We start from the raw sequence: 16,350 nt of genomic DNA, 5'->3' as shown, positions 1-16,350 counted from the left end.
GTCCTAATTGAACACAACTTAAAGTACAAACTCACTCAAAACTTAACAAAGATGGTGGCAGTTGTGTATCATGCATGTGTGTTTAGGTATATAATAAATTTAACTTTTTGGGTGTTTGTTTTTTGCATCAAGTCAAAGTATGTTCTTCCTTTGTTTATTATGAGGATAAGGAAGTAACATACTTTGAAACAAGTCCAGTCTTTTACTTATCCCTAAATTACATTTACAATTGGAGTATTCAGTAGATAGTAATTCTTACCTCTATATGGTTAAATATAATATTTCTGTCATCAGGTGGTATTACATCTTTTAAAGGTTTTATAAAATGCTGAAAAGACACAATTTAACATGAAGATATCATTTGGTATAAAAAACAAAACAAAAAGATTAAAAAGATGTAATAATGTACAATTAAAAAAAAATCAGGCCACACTCTTTATCTTCTATATCAAACATAAAGTATGGGAGGTTATCCCAATCTGTGTATTAAATAGACTCATTGGATATTCACCATTATCTTTTCTACTCATAAAAATCTTGAAAATTAGTTGCTTGACAGTAGTTTTTGTTTGTCATTCATTTTCAATACAGATTTTTTTTTTATGTTTTTCACTTTTAATATAGTTGTTTTTTTGTCATCCATTGTCAACATAGTTGTATTTTTGTTATACATTGTCAACATAGGGACAATTGTAAGAGAGTTCCAAATCTTTATTTCAAAATTAACTGGTTTCAGATTCTCGGCTTTGTGTCATTTACCTCATACCATTTTTGCATCAACCACAACAACTACTTGTATTGAGACATAAACAACTGTAATCTCTATAGTAATCAAGCTTGTTATGTCTTGAACAAACTTGGACAAAAATATAGAGAACAATTCCTGTCCATTTAACCTTGCCAACACAACCAAGCCTAACTGTGCTTACTATATTGCCAAGGCAACAATGGATGAGTTGTCATGATGTCAAACAAATATGGCTGTCATGAGATATAAAACCTTTTACTTTTTCATCACTAACCAGACTGGTAAATTTTTAAAGACAACACAGCCAACAGCGGACAAAACAAATTTCATTTTTTTTTTTACCTTATATCATCAAGAACAGCCAATAGAGACTGCCTGTTTGGTATATGTAATTGAATAAAAAAAATTGCACCACTTCTTCTAATGGATTTTTTCCTCGCTCAAGTCCCGAATGGATAGATGATGATAAATATTGGATAAAGCACATATATGATACTATAACCAAGAATGTGTTTGTACACGGATGCCCTACTTAAACTATCTATGTTCAGTGGACCGTGAAAACTCCATTTTGGCATTTGAGGAGGCTCGCTGGTATAAGATTTTCAGAAAAAATTTGAACATTAATTTTTCATTACAAATTTAATTATTACCTTTAGCAGTTGTTACTTTATCAAATGGTACAAAAATCATTCCAAAATATCAATTCGTGTAGGCCCCAGGTGACTTTTAAAATGTAGATATCATTAAAAAGGCTCCAAATTATCTCCCTTTGGTGAAAAAAAAATGCCATTTTTTGGCATTCAAATTGAAATATCTTTTTTAACTCATCGGTGATCTATATTTTTTATTGTTGTTTCAAATAAGCTGTAAGTAAACTAAATAAATGTAAAATTTAAGCGATTTCTGTAATTCAGTTCTTTTTTTATTTCGATATTCAACGCTACACAAAAAAAAAGAAAAATGCCTGCTGCTGCTGCATTTTTTTTGTGTTCATTCATTAGAACAGTATATTCCTTTTCAGACTGCTGTATCTTTTTTATTATAAGAGATACAGAGAAAGTTATTGCATGAAAAATGCTCAGGAGAGTAAGAACTGTAATGCTGGACAGTTATTTCAGTAAAATTTTTATCAGGTTACCTGCAATATCAGGTAATTAACTGGTAAAAGGTGTAATTTATTACATTTGTGTTGAATTTGGAATAAAAACTACTTTTAGTCTTCATCTATTTTGTTTTTTTATCTGCCATATAATAAAGAAGACACCAATTGCTCGATTCCGTAGCGTATTGCACCATACACAACGTATTATTTTATCGTGGCACAAATCTGTGGCTCAGTCCTCAAAATTTTAGTCAACCTCCGTTTTCCCCCCTTTTTCTACGTCTCGTAATGATCAATCAAATCATATTTCCCACACGAATTGAATGTAATAAACACGTTGAGATAAAAAGAAACCTTTTAACTAATCCTCGTTGTCAGTTTCGCCATAGAAATGCTGAAATATTTCCATACTTACAGCTTCGTTTCCGATTTCCGCCATTTGCATTTGTCAAAATATTTGTTTTTATTTTCCTTCAATTTTCCTTTTACTGCATGATTTTACAATTAAAATTGCCGGGATTTCAAGCGCAAATGAGACCTTGTATATCCTCGATTCATACAAGGAAAAATTAGAGAGGACTGAAAACCGAATGGTTTAAGAGTCCTTATGAAAAATCTGTTGTCATCGCGGCATATGCTGCGAATAGCAGTTTTGGACGGCGTATGTCATCCCGGCATATGCCGTGTATAGCGTTGAAAGGGTTAGTTCAACAGAAAAAAGGACATTAACAAAAGTGTATGCTTCTTTCGAAGGCAGATTGTGAGCGTAAATGAACGGTGATCCCATTTTATTATTTCATTTTTCTGTTAAGTATAAGATAAAGTTCTTTTATAGAAAAATATAGAGAAATCCTATATTAAGTTAAAAAAAAAATGATTTAGACCCCTTAAATTAGAAAAATCATATCATAGGGAACATGTGTACTAAGTTTCAAGTTGATTGGACTTCAACTTCTTTAAAAACTACTTTGACCAAAAACTTTAACCTGAAGTGGGACAGATGGATGGACGAACGACCCACAGACCAAAAAACATAAAACATAATGCCCCTCTACTATCGTAAGGGCATAAAAAATAATGCTCCTCTACTATCATAGGTGTTGCATAAAAAATAAACAATGATGGATTGATTTTTGGTGTTTTAACATTCTTTCAGCACTGTTGGTTTTTTCGTGGTGTCAGAAAGAGTACCAAGAGGGAACTACTGACCTTCAACAGTCAATTCTAGTCAATGAAGATTAGAGTCAAAGGCAACCTGCCACTGGCTGGGACTAGAACTCACAACCTCAGGGACATCAGGCTAGTGGTACAGTAGTTAAACAAATTAGACCACTCTGCCAACAAGGCCCAATAAATAAACAAGATCTAAACATTGTTTCCATAAGTTTTACATCAATTAAATTTAAAAGAATTTACCTGGTACATCATGCGTAGTGCATCAACGTAATTCTTTTCTGTGTCATATAATTCTTTGATGCAGAAATCTCTTTTAGTGGTTGGAGGAGGCAATTCTGAAACCTGGAGCAAATCAATATAACAATTGAGGAATTTCCAAATTCACTTAATTATTGTTAGTTTATGTGCCTTCATATGTTGTCAATGGTTCTTTAACTCAGGTTTTAAAATTACTCAAAATTAACAAGTTTGAGGTTTTATATACAGTCCTAATATTAAACTTTTTTTTTTTTTTTTAATTTTATTCAAAGATGAAGCTGTTTTTATGTATCATTTATTGAAATTTGCTTTGCAGATTGCATTTCAAATTTGCTGAATCTATATCATGATATCTGACATATGAAAATAATTAAAAGCAGCTTTATAAAATATTATAATCAGACAACATAAACTTAATAGAAACTTATACATGTAGCATTTCTACTATGAGTAGTAAAAATATTAACACAAGCAAAAAAGACTAAAATTAACATGCATAAAACTATTTACATTTTTGTTATTAACCAGTCAACATATTTTGCATTACCTCTAGGATGCAGTGTTTACCTTTAAGTTTAATGTTATTGTAGTAAAATATAATCCTGGGTTATATTTTTGTTTCTGAACTGGTTTTATCAATTGTTTTTTTTTCAAATTGAGGTAAATCAAGGTTAAATTAGAATCCTTTAACCAAGGATTTAACAATAGGTTAAATTTTAACCATTGGTGACAAAATGAAACCTTAAGGTTAACAAAAAGGTCCATGTGTTTAAATGAAAACTGTATTTTACACTTTATCTCTGCTTACCTGTAATAGCAATATTCAAATGCCTAGTCTATCAACAATTTTCAAAGAAATTATTTTTATTACTCTATAATAACATTACAAGTATGTTACATTTGAAAACATAATTCTAATTTGTAAACCACAATGGTGACACAATCCAATATCAAATCTTATTTCTGTATAAAAAAACAAAGCAAATTAAAACAAACAAAAAGCTTGATATAACTCTTTGATCTATATATGTATGTAGCATATAAATTTAATAATAAGAATTGAATGCTTCTTTTCATAATTTTAGAAAGGTTGTCAAGAGTTGATCATGCAGACATTTTGAGTGTGAACCGCTTCCACAATTCATTCAAATGGGATCCTGTCAACGCCGTATAAAAAAAAGCATTTGATTCTTAACCAATTTGCGATTTTTAAAAATTACTTGATCAGTGCTTACTCTAGATTCTCTGTGCTTTTTTCTAGAACAAAGATCTTCGTAAATTTCTTCGTCATCCTCTTGATAAACTTTATCATATATTTCTTCATTGTCATCCAAATCATTTTCACTATATAATAATAAAACAAAAAAACATGCTTCAACTAAAGGATAAATCACAACATACAAATAAAATGACAACACACAAATACTGATATTGTTTGTACAACACAAGGGAGACAATTATGTTCTTGCTAAGGGGAGATAATATCTGTCTGGGTTAAGACAAACACATTGGGCACTTTTCTGTTTGCATCTGTATAGCATGAAATATGGTGTATGTAAGTGTTAAGTTAAACATACATTTTCAACTTATTTTGCCAAATAAATAATTGAAACATAATTTTGATGTTCTAAATTTTAAATTTTAAGTTTTTTAGCACTTCTTAAAGACTTATTAAGAAAAAATATTTTAGAAAACATTTATTTAAATTTTGAGAAAATTGTTGTCATCAGTTTTGCTCAAAAAATTATTAGGATTTCATTTTGGAAAATAAGAGGCTGTGTCATAAACATTGCTTTGCAAATCTGCTATAAAATGCACTCTAGTGTTGTTTGAGATTTAGTTTACTCTCCTGTGGGATAAAACAGACAGAAATCATCTCCCAAAATTTCTTGTCATATTTTCTTTCTTATATATATATATCCCTGTTTTCAAAAACATTTAATTACTAAAATCTGTTCATACACATCTAAACAGCATGCTCTGTAAGAAAAACTATTAAGATGCAAACTGAAACTAAAAAACTTCATATCACATAAACTTAAAAATTTCCATCTGACAAATCAAATCATAACTATAGCTATTCAGGTTTTGCTTGATTAACATGCTTTTAGTTTATGGCCATAGTTTAATTAACTAAAATAATCAAGCTCCCCCTACAAAAAAAGAATAAAAGGGGCTTGAAATTACAATTTTTAAAAAGATTTAATGAAAAATACAAGTACACAGAAAGGCAAAAACATCATGTTGTCTAAATATTGGGTCCATGTCCTCTCATGGAAAAATCCATCAAACACAAATAGTCAGCAAAACCTGAAGAACTGTTGAAAGTATCTTTAAAGCTTATCTTTGAAAATGGTTCAAATATACAAAGCAATTTTTAGATCAAAACATGTGCACTTGAAAACTACTTTTCTCTCAGCTGATTTTTTTTAATTTGTATTTTACTTAGTTCTTTTTTAAAATTTGTTCAGCAGCGCAATAAATATTGCTCAGGTGAAAATTTTTGGTTCAGGTGACTTTGATTTAACCAAAGTTCTGTCAACAAAATTTTGGTTTTAATACCTAATATAACAGCAGCTCTTCTTGAAATTAAATAGATTTAACCATCTCTTAAATTTGGTTTGGAATCATTTCACACAAATAACACATGTTAAACCTAAAGAACATTTCCTCCTATTTCCAAAAGATAAACTCTCTAATGATACAAATTAAATAAAACTAGATAAAACTACAACAACAAATCTGTCTTTCTGGGTACAACTAAATCCATGCTTTCAACAACATCTATCATCAGCAGTCACATGACTACCACATGACCAATACCTGTGAAGAATGTTTAACAGAACAGATTTCAACATATATTTTTTCTTCCTGGTCGCCCGTTTGGAATTCTGCTTCATCTGGCATGTCATGATCCCTGTAACAGGCACACATTCAATTTTACTCTCAATAGAGAAAAAAATTTCAACTCCCCCTTTTTTGGCCTAGACTTTTACTACTATCGTCTAGTTAGTTTGTGGTCACTCTATGTTTTTTATTCTGACTCAAATGGAGATACTCATTGCAGTTATAATGCAGTGAAATGTAGGTAAAGATGATTTAACTTAATTATAAAGAAGTGTCTTATGCAAAATGTTTCATCCAACCCAAAATGGAATTATGCCATCAACATGAAAAAAATGCAGGTCATTTCTAAAATTTAAGATGGAGAAAATACTAGGCATCAACTGACTTTCTTATAAAAATCCTTTATAACTGGTACAATAATTGGATCTAGACTTAACAGATCATTCATGTATGAAATGTAGGACCAAAGGACTTAATTTTTTAATGCAAATGATGTGTAACTGAAAAAAATTTGATCATTAAGAAATAAACTTGAAATCAATTAAACACTTGCTATTTCCTATTTCCATCTCTGCAGAATGAGGGACAGGACATTTAATAAAGGGAAAAAAAAGGATTAAGGATGACAGAATTCAAAATGGAATCATTGAAACTACACTTATAATGTATTTTGTCACTAAGGCACTAAACAACTGATAATTTTTTTTATCAAAGGATGAAATTTGTGAAGTTGAATGAAACGACATCTTGTCAATCAATGAATATATATCTTGTATACATACTACATAGGCTGATTCTAAATATAAATACACTTGATATGGTATTTTCTTTCAAAAACTAATTTTACTGAAATAAAGTCACTAAAATGATGTAAAAACAGTGAGAAACTTACATTGCCATTTCTGGTAGATGGCCGTAAATATCATCATCGTCATCTGGAACTCTTCTTGTTGACTGTCTGTGACTGGGAGCATCTGTTGGAAAACCACTACAAAAGCAAAAAAACATTTTTTAAAAATGAATGTCTATCCTACTCAATTTACACAATTTTCTACTGCTAAATTAAGTTTTTTTTTTTTAAAGTATACAATATAGATAAATAGTGCCTTCAAATAAATACAGGCATATGTTTTGGTAAAACAAATATAATATCATTCAAAGACAATGGTGCACATGCTGAAATGTCTCACCTGCTTCACTTTTGTTGGAGGTCTATTATACACTGTATGAAGGTTTTAAGACATTTCACAGAAAGCTTATACACAGAAACAAGAGAAACACCAGGAAAAAACAATTATTTTAATGAACAAAACAACAAAAAATAATTCATACATAGGTAATCTGATTGCCAAGACCCTTATTACTCTTTTATAATTACGTTTATATTTAGTTACATGACCATCAGCAGTCTTCTGAAGTCATCTTGATGGATAACTAGATGGATTTCATTCTTAAATATGCTCAACATGCTGATTCATGGTGAGACTCTAATAAAAAAATACATAATAGTAAGCCAATGCATTGGTAATCGTTTCATTTGGACTTTTTGTAATTTGGATATATATTGAACAAGACTTTGGGTCAAATCTGTAAGCATGAATAAACCATGAAAAAAGTATGAGGTCAGATAAAACTTTGAACAAGAAAACTCAACTTTGATCACTGATCCATGAAATGAAGACTAGCTAATGTAAACCCTGTCTGAATGACTGAGACATGTATACCTTTCAAATATCCTATATACAACAAGAGTGCACACGCTGAAATGTCTCGCCTTCTATACTAATCATTGATATTATGTTGATAGTCCTAAGTATAAAGCTAAGCTTTATTTCAACTGTCACATAAACTTAACATTAACCAAGATAACTAAACAAAGACCAATGAACCTTGAAAAAGAGGTCCAGGTCAGATGAACCATGCCAGGCAGACAGGTACAGCTAACAATGCTTCTATACAACATATATAGTTGACACATTACTTATAGTTTAAGAAAAATAGACCAAAACACAAAAACTTAACACTGTGCAATGAACCGTGAAAATGAGGTCACAGCTAAATAAAACCTGCTCGACTGACATAAAGATCATAAAATATTTCCATACACCAAATATAGTTGACCTATGGCATATAGCATTAGATAAAAAGACCAAAACTCAAAAACTTAACTTTGACCACTGAACCATGAAAATGAGGTCAAGGTCACATGACATCTGCCCGCTAGACATGTACACTTAACAATCATTCCATACAACAAATATAGTAGACCTATTGCATATGGTATGAGAAAAACAGAACAAAACACAAAAATTTAACTATAACCACTGAACCATGAAAATGAGGTCAAGGTCAGATGACACCTGCCAGTTGGACATGTACACCTTACAGTCCTTCCATACACCGAATATACTAGCCCTATTGCTTATAGTATCTGAGATATGGACTTGACCACCAAAACTTAACCTTGTTCACTGATCCATGAAATGAGGTTGAGGTCAAGTGAAAACTGTCTGACAGACACAAGGACCTTGCAAGGTACGTACATATCAAATATAGTTATCCTATTACTTATAATAAGAGAGAATTCAACATTACAAAAAAATTGAACTTTTTTTTCAAGTGGTCACTGAACCATGAAAATGAGGTCAAGGACATTGGACATGTGACTGACGGAAACTTCGTAACATGAAGCATCTAAAGTATGAAGCATCCAGGTCTTCCACCTTCTAAAATATAAAGCTTTTAAGAAGTGAGCTAACGCCGCCGCCGGATCACTATCCCTATGTCGAGCTTTCTGCAACAAAAGTTGCAGGCTCGACAAAAAATACATATTTTAATGACCCTAAATGTAAAACCTTTTCAACCTTCTAATTAGAGATTGTGTACATTTAATGGTTGATTATATCAGAGAGATCATAATAATTGCTAAACAAATGAGTTTCCCATATAATAATTTTTAATACATGAACAGGTTCCAGGAGAACGAGTTAAAATTCTTAATTTAAAGTTCAAAGGTGGTTTGTGTGATAAAATGAATTCAATCATTATGTATTCATCAAAATTCAAAAGACCAAAGCTTTTCGGTAGATGTAAAACTGAAAGTGCTAGCTTTAGTTACAAATAAAAGTAACTATAAGGAAAAATATACATTCATATCCAATAGTCATTTCTGAATATGTACATGTTCATACCCAACTACTTATATGATAAAATGACACTGTACTTAAATGGTAGCTCAGTAGGTCAAACATCTGAACACAATTACAGTACAGGGAGTATGTCTATGATGTAACTAGTATTTACATAAGCTAGACTGCACCAGTACTTTAAATGCGTTTATAACAAAAATTCAATAAAATCATCAAAGGATAGGTCTACTGTCTGCCGGTAAATATGCATTTTTGCAATTCTTGAGATAAAACAAAAATTACTGGTAATTAATATCTTTCACTAAAAATAGATTGGCAGTTTGAAGGAAAATACAAAATGTTAATCAACAACTTAAAGACCTTGTTTGAACTTTACAGGAACTAAATTATACAGGAAATTAACAACTTGTTCTGCAATCTATTTTAAGTCTCCTATGAGATAATTTGAAGACAACCTATAATTTTGAAATGGGTAATAAACTTTGGCAGACTGTTAAGCCTAGGATAAACAGCTGATGTGCATAAAAGATGAAAGCATTTAAAAGAACTGACACACTGAAAAGCCTACATGTATCTAAGAATATGTGGGAACATAGAGCATATAGCAATAAGGTTTATTTAAAAAAGAAAATGTGGTATGATTGCCAATGAGACAACTGTTTAAAAGAGACCAAATGACACAGGTAGTTAATATGACAACTGATACTCCCAAAATGAACGTTTATCAAGATTTCAAAATACATGTATGTTTGGAGGGAGTACTAGTCTTAAGCTTATAAGTCAAATAAACTATCTGAAAGATTTAAATTTAAGCATTATCAAATAAAACTTTATACTTCTTGTAGGTTCTCATGACACTGAATATTTACAAGGGCTGCTTTTATTAAGCGTGTATGAATGGGTCTAGTAATTATATATATATATATAAGTCTCTCCCTAAACTTCGTCTAGCAGTTAAAAATAAATAAATTCTGAAGGGATTTTTTTATATATAGAGAGAGTAGCTCCTTTTAAATGACATTAACAAATAAATGATCAATAAAACTACCAACAACCTGTTACTTTTTAATATATATACCATTCCATTTAACTGTCATTAGTTTTAATTCTAGCACAGTCATAACTTCATCAATTTCTTTCAGAAAATTATGAACATAATGGCTTTAACACAAGATGATACTAACAGTCAGTACAGCAAACATGCATGTAACACTTAGTTTAAATGGAGCATAGATTTCATCACAGTGTGAAATCTGTAATCATAATCATCATGTTAAACTGAAACTAGTAGTAGTATAATAGAAATAACAGATGGTTTTTATCTGCTTAGTGCATAACGAGTACAGCTTATACAGAAACCAAAAAGTTAAACTGAAAGGATATCCCCAAGAAAACACTAGGAACTGACAGATCATTGATGGAGGGGAGTTTTTCTTTAATAAATTGATTTTAATAAAACCAAATTCGTAAGGGTTCCACGGAACCCAGTGTCTCGCCTACTTTTGCTGTTAATCGCAGACTCAACAAAAATGAGGAAAAACATCAATAAAAATTTCCCTATCGATACTGTCTTTTGATTGAAAGAAGCTTCCAAGTTTGGTAAAAAATCCAGGATAGTTTATGAATCTAATAAATGTTTTATAAACTTTAACTGCAGACTGTATGTAATGTTAACTGGAAGAAAAACTAAGTCCATTTATAAGTAAAATACAGAAAAAGTGATTTTTTTTTACAAAATTTACTTCTGAATAATATCTTATGATCAGAAACAAGCTTTTGTCTCAGTTTGGTAGAAATCAAGGATAGTTTAAGAACATTATAAAAATTTTAAAAACTTAAACCACAGAGTGAATGTTTTGTTTCTGGCAAAAAAACTAAGTCTATTTATAAGTAAAATATGGAAAAGAGGAAATTTTTTTAAAATTTTTTTCTTCTTGATACTATCTTATGATCATAAACAAGCTTCTGTCCAAGTTTGGTACAAATCAAGGATAGTTTGTGAAAGTTATTAAAATTTTAAAAACTTTAACCACAGAGTGAATGTAATGTTTCCTCGCAGAAAAACTAAGTCCATTTATAAGTAAAATATGGAAAAAACAGAATTTTATTTTTACAAAATTTACTTCTGGATACTTTGTTATGATCATAAACAAGCTTCTGTCCAAGTTTGGTAGGAATTCAGTATACATGTAGTTTAAGAAAGTTATTAAATTTTCAAAAACTTTAACCACAGAGTGAATATTTGTGGACGCCGCCGCCGACGATGGAATGTAGTCTTGCTTAGTCTCGCTTTTTCGACTAAAGTCGAAGGCTCGACAAAAATGAAAAAGATAGTGAAAACTATTGTTTGTTTCAATTTGAAATTAGTAAAAGTTGAAATAAAGATGACTCAAAACTTGACAAATATTCTTGTTCTTGTATATCATTGAAATATTGTATACATAAACATGGTAAACATGAATTTATGTTCTGTTAGAAAAGCATGGATACAAAATAGTGTTATATACATTTAGAATTCCATAAACAACAAAAAATACTACTGTCCCTGGATAGCAGCATTGTAACGTTGTCATGATAACATTCCCTATGCACCTGGTCCAAGCCAGGATCCTGTAATCCAGTATATATGGTGGGTTAAAATACTGTCTGCCATGCATACATATATACAGTTATACAATAAACCTTTGCAGTCACAGGCCTGAAGAGTATTTGTAATTAAAAATTTAAGATTCTATTGGCTAATTAGGTCTGCAGTAAATATTTAAGTTTTTAAGATAAATATTTAAGTTTTTAAGATAATATTTAAGATCCTGTAATCCAGTATATATGTATATGGTGGGTTAAAATACTGTCTGCCATGCATACATATATCGTGTATATACAGTTTCACAATAAACCTTTGCAGTCACAGGCCTGAAGAGTATTTGTAATTAAAAATTTAAGATTCTATTGGCTAATTAGGTCTGCAGTAAATATTTTTACAGCCCAAAATGATGACATTTTACAAGCTGGGACAAGTAGGTCTATGACAAGCACAATGAATGCGATGTATTTGTTTTAGTTTAGGCCATTGGTTTTCTATTTTGAATTATTTCACATGTTTGTTATACATTTTTGTACCTGATGTTTTTATGAATTACTTGACAAAATTGTAATTTGCGTTTTGGTATAGAAGTTTTTTGAAATACTATTGCCCAGTATTACCCATTTCTGGGAGTATTGCCCAGCCCAGGAAAACCTGGACCTGGGTTTTCCCGGGCGGGTAATACTTTGCCAACCCTGGTTTAATGTGGCTTACTTATCATGCTGACTGCAGCAAACATAAAGTGTAAACACCACTGTGTCTTTTAAGACAAAGAAATAAATAAGTAAATAAATAGGGAATGTGTCCATGGGACACAGATGATGCCCCACTTGCATATAAAGTAATAACATGACAAAACTCAAGAACTTTGAAGCTAACCAAATTCATACTTGATCTGAGTTTTGGGTGATAAGATAAAAGTGTATACTTTTCAATTTTCAATTTGTAGAGGGGCATAACTCTAGGACGGTAAAAATGATGCCACCAATATTCAAACTTGATCTGTGCTATGCCCCTGTGGTAGTTAGCATTGTGTATGAGATTCATAACATTTAGTTGAGGAAAACTAAATACAGATAAAGGAAACCAATTCCATAGGTACAGATATACAGACTGCTGGACAAGGGTAAAACTTAATGCATAAAAATTATCATTTTAGCTGGATAAGGGGATTTCAGAACCTGCTACTATCTTTAACCACACATAGTTTCCATAAAATTAAGCATTAAGCATAATTTTCAGCAACAAAGTAAAGCTCATCTGCATTTAACTGCATATCTTTGTAAACAAAAAACAATTTGCTATTCTATGAATACAAAAGCTCAATATTTTCAATATGGTTAGGTGTTCAATAAGTTATGTCAAGGACTGTTGGGCTTGCTTTACAGGACAAAATACTTGGCTCATATTATTTCATTTGTACACAGACTTGTCACTCAACAGCATTAATAACTGTTGCAAGAGACAAAACTGGAAATACAAAAGTATACTCATTTGGAATTTTGAATAGACTGTATACATGTACAATGTATTAAGGTGGTACCCAACACTTTAACTAAAATTAATTTGGCTCGTTTAATTTTCTTAAAATTTTGACAAAGTATTTACTTGGACCTTTTTACAAAAATATAAAAATTTCAAAAAATTTCAACCAACCGTTTTATCAGAAAAATTACACTGGTTATATAGCAGTTTGACAAACACTTATTTTGATCATTGAGAAGCTTGATATTCCCTTAACAACGCAACATAATTAAAACGTTTAGCTGATTTTACAGAGTTATCTCCCTGTAGTGTTAGGTACCACCTTAAATTGTGATTTAGTTCAGTCATGTTAGTAAATGTTTCAGTAAAACAGAGAATGCTTACATAAATAAAACATAAGAAATCATAAACTAATTAAAAGTTGAGTTTTTGAGTAACATGAAAAGGTTTAGATATTACACAGTATGTAATTGCATGTCTTCTCAAATCAAATACAGGTACAATGTACATGTATATAAGAAGTGACTTACAGTACTTTTGAACTCCTCTGTGCAATATCTGTCTTTGACAACTTTGATAGTGTGTGCAAAACCTAAAATCAAATAAAGTTTTTTTTAGATGTCAAAACATAACTCAAAACATTTTTAAGAATTTATAAGAATGGAACAGCAATAGTGATTTGTAATTGAACCCAATGCATAACCAGCTTTAAATCTTATATACTAAAATTCATCCGAAATATTCTGGTCTAACCAGTAAAAAATATCTTGTAAATCCTTTTAGTTTCAATATAATTATATAATATATAGTTATCTTAAATGCCATGTGTGTAGACATGGTAGAACTACATGTAAATTCTGGTTAATACAAGTAAAAATACAAAAAAAATGACAAAAGCAGTACATGTATATATCTATCATTGTCTATTATAAGAAATAACATGCAAGAAATAAAAGACAATAAAATAAATACAAACCTTTCTGAAATCTTTCACATCAAACAAATCTGGTGGATCAAATAAATCCTGGTCCCTTAATCCAAATGCATTCTTACATGTCGCAAGGAATGTACGAATATTCTTTAGACATAAAAACTAAAAAATAAAATATGTAGCAATGATTATTGTGTGAAAGCATGAAATGGTAAAATATTGTGAGAAAAACATTCACTAGTAAATAGAATGGAATAAATAGAATGGAATTATTTTACCAACTCAAGGCTTATATCTTGTTATAAGCAAAAGTTTAGCAAGAACTTTCAATAACAATAGCTTTTAAATTAACTGAATCATTAATTTAGTACCTTATTGCCATGATTGCCTTAAACCCTTTAAAACTAACTGGGAAAACAAGAGGTTCCCAGCATCCTTTCATAAATAAGTTTCATAAAAATTTAAGGAGTAAACAATTTGTGTTTACCAGGTAGATTTTACTGTCTTGTAAAATTGAGAATGGAAATGGGGAATGTGCCAAAGAGACAACAACCCGACCATAGAAAAAAACAACAGCAGAAGGTCACCAACAGGTCTTCAATGTAGCGAAAAATTCTGTCTTGTACATGTCATCTCCATATTAACATGAATTAAGCTGAATTTCCTTTGATGATTAGTTTCCATTTCTAATATTTACTGGCTTTTTTAATTCATGTGTAACTTAATTGTTTGCTCCCAAACCAAGCAATGCTTATAAGTTTAACAATTTTACATAATATACTATTCAGGCATGACAGGGGTGATAATTGACTTGGAATACCCATAAAAGTTTCTTGCAGTCACTGAAAAGGGCACTACTGTGCATGGTGGTGTTTATTGAAAATGACTTCATATGAGGGATATATACTACATGTACTAAGGAAGTAAATAAATGTCATATCAATTTTTAATATAAGAAGTACATGTGTATATAGATCAATAATTCTCACATTCATGCACTTTAACTCTTTATCTACCACTGACGGATATATACGCGGTAATTAACACCGTTTAGTTCGTAGTGACTGATAAATCCGCTTGCCAGTTCACCTGTGTATTCGCAGTGACTGATCTATCCGCTGTTAACAATGCATGCGCAGTCGTGTTGACGGATATTCTCGTAAAATATACCACTGTTAAAACAATACCTAGGGGGAATTTCCGAAATGAACCAATCAAATTCGGTTTTACAAATGAATAAACTTTCAACTCGTATATTCCTTTCCATTGAAAGGTAATATGTTTACATTAAAATACATTGTTTTTAACACGTGTTTTTGTTTGCGAAATGGGATTGAAACAATGGCCGTTAAATGGGCTTCATTCTTTTTCGAATCGGAGGAAGAAGATGAAGAGTTTGAGGGTTTTAAGCAGTCTGATATAGAGGAAAGTGAAGTTAAAAGTATCGGCAGTTACAAATGTATATCAGTTAATCGGAAATAGTAAGCGAGGAACCAGAGTTGGATAACGACATTTGGACAAATAATTTGTTTTTCAACATAGTTTATTGACTTTATTAGTGTACATAATTGGATCAAAATCAAAAATATAAAAATTCAAACAATTGTGAATTAAATGCATTTTTTATTTTTAATTTCTATACTGTAATTGATTAATAATTTCATATTTAATTGCACCGCCATAAAAATTATCACACTGCAAAATATCTCTGGTAGTTAACCTACAAATCAGCTGCAGTAGCTAACTAATAAGCTGTGTGTAGTAGTGAACTGTATGATCGCCTGTGGTAGATAAGAAGTTAAATAATTCCCCCTACATCATGTACATTTCCAATGTCACAAAGTGTATGTTATAACATAAGGAATTGACTGATTAGTCAAATGACATCCTTAAGCCCAATTGACCCTGTGTCAATTGCCTCAACTCACTCATAAAAGGAACTCAAGAGTCAAAAATTGGTTTATGGAACAGAAAATAGGTACATTGCATGTACTATAAGAAAATCAATATTTGCCATGTCTGCATTGTGAATTTGAATGGGGGGATTCAGATTAATATTGCTGATAT

General features: G+C 30.8%; 1 protein-coding gene across 6 annotated transcripts in view; it reads right to left on the bottom strand.

Moving 5' to 3' along the window:
• LOC143063712 (proto-oncogene vav-like) overlaps positions 1-16,350 on the bottom strand; it is a 54,779-nt gene that overhangs the window by 37,929 nt on the left and 500 nt on the right. For 5 of the 6 annotated variants that reach the window (XM_076236030.1, XM_076236031.1, XM_076236029.1 and 2 more), the window contains exons 2-7: positions 14,329-14,445; positions 13,883-13,944; positions 7,027-7,122; positions 4,523-4,631; positions 3,270-3,371; positions 260-328 (exon numbers count right to left, since the gene is read on the bottom strand). In XM_076236030.1, the coding sequence (XP_076092145.1) occupies positions 260-328; positions 3,270-3,371; positions 4,523-4,631; positions 7,027-7,122; positions 13,883-13,944; positions 14,329-14,445 (555 nt within the window). Of the gene's footprint in view, positions 1-259; positions 329-3,269; positions 3,372-4,522; positions 4,632-6,110; positions 6,205-7,026; positions 7,123-13,882; positions 13,945-14,328; positions 14,446-16,350 lie in introns of all 6 variants that reach the window. The other variant, XM_076236032.1, reaches the window with a different exon arrangement.

Source organism: Mytilus galloprovincialis, chromosome 2, assembly GCF_965363235.1.
Source record: "Mytilus galloprovincialis chromosome 2, xbMytGall1.hap1.1, whole genome shotgun sequence".
In the NCBI taxonomy this organism is placed as follows: Eukaryota; Metazoa; Mollusca; class Bivalvia; order Mytilida; family Mytilidae; genus Mytilus; species Mytilus galloprovincialis.
The sequence above is the reverse complement of the archived record's forward strand: the minus strand, read 5'-3'. Positions and strand labels throughout refer to the sequence as shown.